The sequence below is a fragment of the Crocuta crocuta genome, unplaced genomic scaffold (assembly GCF_008692635.1).
Source record: "Crocuta crocuta isolate KB4526 unplaced genomic scaffold, BGI_CrCroc_1.0 scaffold193, whole genome shotgun sequence".
Lineage (NCBI taxonomy): Eukaryota > Metazoa > Chordata > Mammalia > Carnivora > Hyaenidae > Crocuta > Crocuta crocuta.
The window spans coordinates 7,695,800-7,705,166 of NW_027529624.1; the positions used below are offsets into that span (position 1 = coordinate 7,695,800).

At 59.4% G+C, this 9,367-nt stretch overlaps 1 protein-coding gene across 1 annotated transcript in view; it reads right to left on the reverse strand.

Moving 5' to 3' along the window:
- Window positions 1-246: 246 nt before the first annotated feature.
- The window catches only part of KCNJ4 (potassium inwardly rectifying channel subfamily J member 4), a 20,241-nt gene continuing 11,120 nt past the window's right edge, over window positions 247-9,367 (reverse strand). Inside the window, exon 2 of the mRNA XM_077761987.1 lies at window positions 247-582. Within this exon, the coding sequence (XP_077618113.1) occupies window positions 247-543 (297 nt within the window). The 5' untranslated portion in view covers window positions 544-582. The remainder of the gene's footprint in view (window positions 583-9,367) is intronic.

Genomic DNA, 9,367 nt, shown 5'->3' on the forward strand with positions numbered 1-9,367 from the left:
AATCTGGGCTGGACCCGGGGACCCGGAGGGACCACGGGGAGGGGCGGTCCTCACCCTGCACCCCCAGGGTCCCACCTCTGCACCCAAACCCAACACCATCCAGGGGCCGAGACGGCTGGCTTTGGGGACCAGCCGGCTAGCTGGGCAGGGGGAGGGGCTAGGCTTGNTACAAATGGCAGAAGGTGGATTCGGTGCCTCCATCTCTCCATTTATAGATATTTACAAAAGAAAGTCAAGAGCAACAGGTCAGAGACATGGANCCGCCGCCGCCGGGCCGGCCTCCAGGTCGCCGTGGAAGAAGGCGATACACCAGAAGAGGAGGCCGAAGAAGAGCCAGGAGACGAGGAAGGCCGCCGAGAAGATCATGAGCATGTAGCGCCAGCGCGTGTCCACGCACGTCGTGAAGATGTCCGCCATGTAGCGCTGCGACTTGTTGCTCAGGTTGGCGAAGTACACGTTGCATTGGCCGTTCTTCTTGACGAAGCGGTTGCGGCGTTTCCGCCGGGGCACGTGGGCCTGCCCGTTGCGGCTGTGCCCGTGCATGTCCTGAAGCCGGCGTGGTCACCTGGGGAGACGCAGGGCCTGGGGAGGAGACGCCGGACAGGTGAGATGCCGGCGGCCCGGGACCGACGTCCCCATCGCCACCCCCACCCAAGGGTGCTCACGAGGGGAGCAGGACCCAGGGCCTCCTCTCCCTGTGGGCAGAATGTGGCAGGTCAGGCTTCTGCATTCAGGCCGGGGGTGTCAGGACCAGAGCCAGCGCCTCAGAGGCCCAGACGCTGAGGCCCCCAGGAGAGAGCCCCTGGGACTGCCCCCTCCACTCCAGCCCTCCTTGGCCCCCACCCCCTGGCCGGGGACCTTCCTCATACCCATCGTGGCTCCGCCATCCATCCCGCTTGCCCCGAGCAGAAGGGAGCTGTGACTGCTCTGGCTCCCCGCTCACCTCCCTGGGTCCAGCCTCTGCCCTCTTGGGTCTCTCTGGGGCTGGACACCCTCAATGGTGGCCCAGTATGGCAGCCAAGGGCCACCTGTGACTTTTGACTTTTAGTTAAATACAGTTTTAACTTCAGTTCCGCACATTTCAGGTGCCTGGTGGCTGCATTACCAGACAGAGTTGACAGAGAACATTTCTATCGTTGCAGGAAGTTCGCCCAGACTGGGCGGGCCCCTGACGCCCCATCTCGGTCTCTTTCCCGAGCCCGCATGTATTGAAGAGAAGAGGGTGAAAACACCAACGGTGATGGTCAAGGTCAAGGAAGGAGGAGCTCTGGGCTTTGGCTCCAATGTGGGCATTGCTAGTCCCACGTCACAGGCGAGGGATCAGGGCTCACAGAGGGGAAGTGCCCTGCCCACGGCCACACAGCTGATGAGTAAATCCAAACACAGGTGTGTCTAACCTTCAGGCCCCAGGTGCCATCGACATCTTTGAGCTCACGGAATGGAGACCCAGAGGCAGACGCAGACACCCGCTGCCTTGCTGTGACACCTCAGAGAACTCAGTTCCCCTCTCTGAGCCTCGGTTTCCTCACCTGGAAAATGGGTATCAAAACCCTACCTCACAGGACCCCAGGAGGTAGCAGGTGCTCGGTTAAAATGGGTCCCCCTCCTGTCTTCCTTCCCTGCTTCTGGAAAGCAGGAGGAAGCTGTCGAGAGGCAGGATTCACCTGTCACCATCCTCAGCTCTTTCACTGGAGGCGGACGGCCTTACCCCACCCGGTGGCACCAGCTGGGCCCACGGAGGGCAGACCCTCCCCTCCACCTCTCCCTTCCACTGGGGCCCCAGGAGAGAGAGGGTGATGGTGGGGGGGGGGCGCCCAGCCGCTGGCAGGGCTGGGCCTGGGCTCCCGGTAACGTTTTGGCCCAGAATTATATAAGGCTGGAAGTTTCTATTTTCTGTTCTATTCTTCTTCCTGATCTAATTGTGCATCTGTGGCAATGTTTATACACTTCCCCGTTCAGGACAACTCGGTTGCCGCAGCAACCGGTGTGCGCCAACGCTGTAATTTAGAGATCACCAGCCTGGAGCCTGCCTGCGCCTCTTCCTGGGAGCAACTCCCTCCCGCGGCCAGGCCCCGGGGAGAGAGTGAGTCCTGCCCCCCTCCTCCCCCGCCATCACCCCCCACTCTGGGTTCTTCTTCTCTCCCCGCCTCAGAGGAGCTCCCTGGGTCCCACAGTCACACACTGAAGTCCTTTACCCGCTGCACAACATGGGCGAGTTACTTGGCTGCTGGAAGCCTCAGTTTCTTCTTCTGGAAAATGGGACCGGTGCGCCCCATCACTGGTCTGAAGACCTAACAGACAATGCGGGTGTGCAATGCTGGCCCTTAGGAGGTCGTAACTTCTGCCGGGAGCCCCGGACCCTCTCTGTCACCTTCCCCAGAGCCCTAACAGCCAGGGGGTAGCCCTGAAGGAGTGGGGGGAGGCAGGAGCACCTTCTATCTTTAGGGAGGTCTTCCTTCACTAAAATCTCCCTCTGCTCAGTCCCACTGTCTTGAATGCCTCCGTTAGCACCACAGAAGGAGCCAGAGCCCGAAGGAACCGGCGATCACTGATTTCAAGACCCTTATTTTATATCTGAGGCTCAGATTTGCTAAGGGTCCTAGAGTGAGGCAGGGTGGACCAGCCCGGAGCTAGGGCTCCTCACACCTGCTCCAGAGTTTCTGGAAGGTTAAGGTGCTCCTGGAAAGAAGAGCATCCTCCCTGGAGCACTTGGTGTGCCGTTTGGGGCCAAAGAAGAGAGGGCACCTGCTTGGCCCTAGCAGGCCCTGGACCCACTGGCCACAGGCCTCAGAGAGAGAGGCAGAGGGGACAAAGAGTGGTGATCTGGCCTTTGACAGGTGACACTGTGGCCCAGACAGGGCCGAGGCCCTACCCAAGGCCAAGGCCTTACCCAGGGTGCTGGGGACTCCTGGCTTGCTGCTCAAGGGGACCTGTGCTGTAGGAGAAGGCTCTTTATGGGGCTCTCACTCTCTAGGAGGGCCCTGGGGGTGAGGGTGAAGGAGCTGATCTCTGCCCCTGGTTCTCTCTCACCAGCACTGCCCACTCCCCTCCTTCCTGAGCGGAAGTGGCAGGAATCAGCCCAGCCCCATGCTCTGGGGTCGCCCTGAGGCTCTGCATGTCCCTGCCCCACACTCCCCCAGCCCCTGCCTTTCCATCAGGCCATCGCTGCGGGCCTCACACCTCAGCCCAGCGGGGGCCCTGCTTGCCCCCCACCCCTGCGGAGTGCCAGGCCCCACGCCCATCGCTCTGCTCGCGCTGCCACGCTCTGAAATGTCAGCTTAGGGGCCATTGGGAAAGCTACCCCCAGTCTCACCCCCTGTCCAGCCCGTCCCCCCGAAGACGCCCGGTTGGTGAGGGCCCTGTCCGCAGCGACCTGCTCAAAGACACGAACGCTGCTGTCACCGCTAACTCCTCCGGCCAGAACGACAGGCTCACCGCCAGCGCCCCACACGACGGCCGACCGAAATGTGCAAAGTACTACGCCTGGCATTGTGCTTTCATGTGACAATGGCCGGGAGGCGGCCGGGCTTTCTTTCCCTTGTTTTTCACACAGGGCTTCCTCGGGCCCAAGGGAGCAGTGCAGACGAGAAAGGGCACAGATCATCGAAGAGGAACGACTCGTGTTGTATTAACACGCGGCCTGGTTGTGCAGTTGCCTGTGTTGTGTCCACAGCTAAACCGTCCTTTTCCAGAAGGCAGGAAGCTGGTCTAATTCTTGGGCAACAAGTGTGCCTTGAAATGAACGCACGTGGAAGAACACGGGCTCAGCACGTTTTCTACGGTGGGGGCTCTGGAAGGCCGGGCCCCTCTCCCTGCCTTGTGGGGGGGCCTTGGATGAGCTCTTCCCCTCCCCGGCCGGCTTCCTCTGCTGACTGTTCTGAGTCACCCTGGGACTCTTTTCATGGTAAACTTTCTTTCCTTGGGAGATGCTGGCTGCCTTTAAAAACTTAATGTCCCAAGGGCCGCCTGGGTAGCTCAGTTGGTTAAGCCTCGGACTTCAGCTCGGGTCATGATCTCATAGTTCGTGGGTTAAGGCCCCATGTCGGGCTTTGTGCTGACAGCTCAGAGCCTGGAGGCTGCTTCAGATTGTGTCCCCCCCTCTCTCTGCAGGCTCTCTTGCAGGGCAGAAGGAAGGGCCAGGAGGCCACACTTAGGGACAGTCAGCTGGCCTGCGGGGCCTCTATGCATCTCATTCTTACTGGCTGGGACAATTGGGGAGGTGAAGTGACTTGCCCCAGGTCACACTGCTCAGCCCTGGAGCCCAGCTGAAACTGTCTCCTTCTTTGTGGCTGCTTTCAGGCCAGCCACTGCCTGGTCTATTTCATGGAAGCGTCACTGCATCCTTTGTTTATTTAACAAGTATTTATTAAGCACCTATCACAGCGGCAAGCAGGGTTATTATTTCCCTTCCACGCTGAAGAATCAGAGGCTGGGGGTGGGGGGAGTGGGGGTGAGGACGGGGGTNCAACACAGGTCGCTTTTGTCTCTCCCCAGTCCCCCAGCCCCCTGGGCCCCGCCCAACCCCCTCCCTGCCCAGGCCCCAGCCTCTGACTCTTCCCTGGCTGTCCCACCAGCCGCAGCCCTGCTTTCTCTGAGCCCCTTGGCCCTCCCTGCCTGCCTGCAACCCCCGGCTCCTCTCTGACTTCAGAAAAATGACATGTTGGCTAAGCCCCGTGTTTGGGTGGCAAAGCCTGGCCGTCAGTCTCAGCTCTGTCACCTCCTACATGTCCTCTTTGGACCTCGGTTTCCTCAGTTGCAAAGCGGAGACGAGGCCGGAGGCACCTACCTCCCGGGGCCCTAGTTGAGACAAATGTGATAACTACTGGGAACAGAGACACTGGCTGACGGCTTAGCGGGGCCTCACGGGTAAAATGCACAGAAGATGCAGATGACGTTGGTGGCGGCGGTGCTGACGAAGATGACAGTGATGACGAGACAGAGTTGGGAAACCCAGGCTCCAGCCCTGGCCTCCCAACCAAACAGCTCCACCGGGGGGCTCCTTCCCTCCATCTGCAGAACGGGGGACCTTGTGTGCTCCGTGGCAGGAGTGCAGGAAGATGTAACAAAACAAGGCGCCTGGCGCAGAGTCTGAAATAAGGCGGGGGGGATCTGGTGGGTGTTCCAGGGTCTGATCAGCCCCATTCATCCCTGAACCCCTCGGGGGGTCGGACAGGGAGGCTGACACTTCTCTTCTGCCAGAGGGAGCAGGCAGAGCAGGCCCAGCCTAGGCAGGGCCCAGGTGACTGATTCAGTGCACCCAGGCCGGGTTCCAGAGGGCGGGAGGATTTCCCTGGGGGCAGCGGAAGGAATGCACACCCTTGTCCCCTTTCCCAGCCCCGTGGGGAGTACATCCATCTGACTGGATGGCCTGGTTTGGGTGAGGGTTCATTCAGCTCTGACACACAGGGCTGTGCCCGGGGATGGGAAAGGGGCTCAAGATCCGGCAGCTGAGCTGTGCTACTCAAAGAGTCAAAGGGAGGGGCGCCTGGGTGGCTTAGTCGGTTAAGCGTCCGACTTTTGCTTGGGTCATGATCTCACGGTTCGTGGGTTCGAGCCCCGCGTTGGGCTCTGTGCTGACTGCCAGCTCAGAGCCTGGAGCCTGTTTCAGAGTCTGTGACTCCCTCTCTCTCTGACCCCCCCCTGCTCACGCTGTCTCTCTCTCTCCTAGAAATAAATAAAATATTTTTAAAAAAATAAAAAATAAAAAACATTAAAAAAAAAGAGTCAAAGGGAGCTGAGGATGGCTCTAGCTATGGGGGAAATGGTGGCAGCGTGTCCCCTCTTGCTCACAGCCCTCTGCAGGCCCCTATCCTGCTCCCCAGGCCCCAGAAGGTCTGACCACCTCTCCTTCGTGAGTCTCGAGAGCCCACATCTTCCCCCTGCCGTGGCTTCAACTCTGGATTCTGTTCCGATTTCCACCTGTGTGACCTTGGGCAAATTACTTAGCTTCTCTGGTCCCTGCACTTCTCATCTCCAGGTAGGGCTAACAATAGACCTTACCTTATAAAACTATAATGAGGAACAAATTGCTCGTGACCCGCACAGAGTAAATGATTGCTAAGTGGGTACAAATCACTCCCAGGGCAGAGCAGTCCTTCCCTTGACCTCCTCTCCTGAATTCCAGCCGCAGCTCCTGAGCCCATCACATGGCCCTGCCCCACTGGTTTACGGAGACACCAGCACGGGAGCAGCTGAGCAAGGGCCGTGACCGCGGAGCAAGGGCCGTGACCGCAGACTCTCCCAAGGCCGGCCCGGAAGTGGGACCAGTCCGCCTCTCTCCAGCAGACTCCTTGACCTCCCTGAGCCTTAGCTGTCTTCATGGGCAAAGGAACGTGGTAATGCCTACCTTGCAGGGTGGCGGTGAGGGCCAGATGCAGACTGTCACTGGTCACAGAGGTGCAGGCCACACAGTGGGTGCTCAACGAACGCCGTTCCTCCCTCACCCTTTCTATGCCCTGAAATCCCCCTGCACACCCAGTCCCTCCCTCACTGGCCCACGGTGTGACATTGCAGAATCCACGCGGAGCATTTAGCAGGCGCTTCCTCTGTGCCGGCCCCGTTCCGAGTGTTTTACACTGATCAATTCCTGCCGTCCTCACCATGACCTCAGAGGAAGTTGCCATTATTGTCCCTACTTTAGAAGAAAATGAAGGCAGAGGGAGGTCCAGCAACTCGTCCAAGGTCACATAGCTCTTTAGTGGCCAAGCCAGGTTTTGGACCTGGGCAGTCGATGCCAGAGCGCGTTCATCAGGCACTCGACGCTCCTGCCCCGAAAAAACACTGCCATGTTGTTTCTTCCATTCGGTAAACATTTCTCAAGCCCTACTGTGTGCCATGGTCTGTGCGGTCAGCCCTTTTGGGAAGGGAGAGGCTGGGTCATAGGGCCAGTGGGAGCCAGGACCTGGTCCCTGATTTTATTTCCCTTTCTTTTTACTTTAATGTTTTATTTATTTCTAGGAGAGAGAGAGAGAGACAGCGTGAGCAGGGGAGGGTCAGAGAGAGAGGGAGTCACAGACCGAAACAGGCTCCAGGTTCCGAGCCGGCAGTCAGCACAGAGCCCGACGCGGGGCTCGAACCCACGAACCGCGAGATCATGACCCAAGCGAAAGTCAGACGCCTAACCGACTAAGCCACCCAGGCGCCCCACCTGGTCCCTGATTTTAGAGCCTGGCGCACAGGAGACTCGGGCCTCCCCAAGGGGGTCAGAGCCCTGTGGGGTAAGCTGGTTCAGTCCTCCAACTCTGCACCCCAGCTCCCAGCTCCCCCTCCCAGCCACTCAGCCAACGGGTGAACAGGCTTAGAGAGCAAGTCCCCTGGTGGGGCACCCAAGTGGCTCAGTCAGTAGAGCGTGTGACTCTTCACTGTGGCCCAGGTCATGATCTTGTGGCTTCATGAGTTTGAGCCCTGTGTCAGGCTCTGCACCGACAGCATGGAGCCTGCTTGGGATTCTCTCTTTTTCCCTTTCTCTGCCTGTCTCTTTCTCTCTCTCTCTCTCAAAATAAGTAAATAAACACTTAGAAGAAGAAGGAGGAGGAGGAGGAGAAGAAAAGGAAGGAAGGAAGGAAGGAAGGAAGGAAGTTAGTTTCCTGGAATGTCCAGAGAGGCCTTCTGGTCATGGTCACACGGCAGAGCTGGCGGCTAGAGGACCCCAGGGTCACTGCTCCAAACTGCACATGTGCCCTTTACTGGCCCCTGGCCTGCCAGAGAGCTCCCCCACCAAGGACCTCCCTCTATTGGCCAGACAGTCCCACCAAAAGGACTGTCCCCAAACACCTGTGCCCTCCTTCTATACAGGCATCAGAAGGCAAGAGCAGATCCCCGAAGGCTTCCTTTTTCCAGAACATCCTCAGCTCTCTCATTGGTGGTGGGATTCAATCCCCCACAGCCTCGCTGTGGCTTCTAGGGGCCTGGTCTGCTGCTCATTCTTCCTCCAAAGTGGCTCAGTCAAGTACTATTTATTACACCCTTGCTGCGGGTCAGCCCCAGGCCGTGGACTCACCCAGGCTTCTGGATCGGCGGCAGAGAGATGCTGTACACATAAGAGCATCTGCATAGACGGGCAGTCGGAAAGTGTGAGAAGCTGCCTGAGGGAGAAGTTCGGCAGGATGTGAGAGGGGACAAGGGGCTCCAGTTGGGTGGGGGTCCCCTAAGGCCTCTTTGAGAAAGTGACATTGAAATCAAAACCCGGGGAGTGACTGGGGGTCCAGTCGGTGAGGAGCACTGTGTGTCTATGTGATAGGTGGTGTGCAGAACATTCCAGAAAGGGTTTGGTGAGTCAAGAATCTGCAGCAGGCCAGGTAGTGGGGGTGAAATGAGCAAGAAGGGGGGGAGCAAACTTGCCCGGGTTNTACAGGTGGGGAGGTGGTTGGGGTTGGCCTGGTTTGATCTCTTAAATTCCCACGCAGGGCGCGGTGGCAGGTTGCATGGGGCCTTTGGGAAGAGGGGTGTTGGGAATAGGCAGGAAGAGGGTGCTGTAAGAGGCCCAGATTTAAGGAGGGACTGTGTCCAGGGTGTGAAGGCTGTGGGTGTCCGGGTGACGAAATCCGCAGCAGCCTGTCAGACCCCAGGTCCGGCGCAGTCATTAGGTGCTGATTGCCTGGGACGGTGTTTTAAGTTGCGCAAACAGAGGCAGCAGCCTGGGGCAGGAATGCCCGGAAGAGGAGTCGAGGGACCTGGGGCCGCTGAGCCCCTCCTGCACACGGAGGGGGGACCCCGACCGGCACCGCAGCAGAGAGAGGACAGCGGGCCCCCAAAGCCAGAAGAGGGGTTTTAGCAGAGCCGCCCGGCGGGCCCTGCCCAGCCCAGCCCACGCGAGGCTGGCGGCCCCACGTCCCTTCTCCATTGGATCCGTCCCTCCCTGGCCACAAAGGGTGAAGTGAGGACATGGGCAACGGGAGAAGGCAAGGCGTGGGGACAGCGGCCGAGGGGGGCCGGGGGCAGGGGTGTCCCAGCAGGGAAGGGGGCGGGCTTGAGATCACCGCCCCAACCTTGGTCTCTCAGCAAACCAGACTCCAGGAGCTGGGGCTGCTGGCGGGGTAGGGGGTCCCCCAGAGCTGTGGGGCGTGGGGGCTTTTGTGCCTCACTCACCCTGGCACAGGTTCTCTGGATTCTTCGATGGGCCCACAGGCCACACCCAAGAAGAGGTGTGGGAAGAAGGGAAGATCAGGGGAAGGGGAGTCGGAGCCAAAGTCCCAGGCTCGCTTCCTGCCTTGCTCTGCGAGGCCCGGGGTGGCTTCCGAGAGGCACAGGATGGACCGTCCGAGGCACTTGGGGGCGCCCCTGGGACCTCAGCCTGCAGACTGTCATAAGCATAGGGAGTCAAGTGCCTTGTATGCCCAGCCTGCCCTGGAAGCAGCCAGTGCCCACC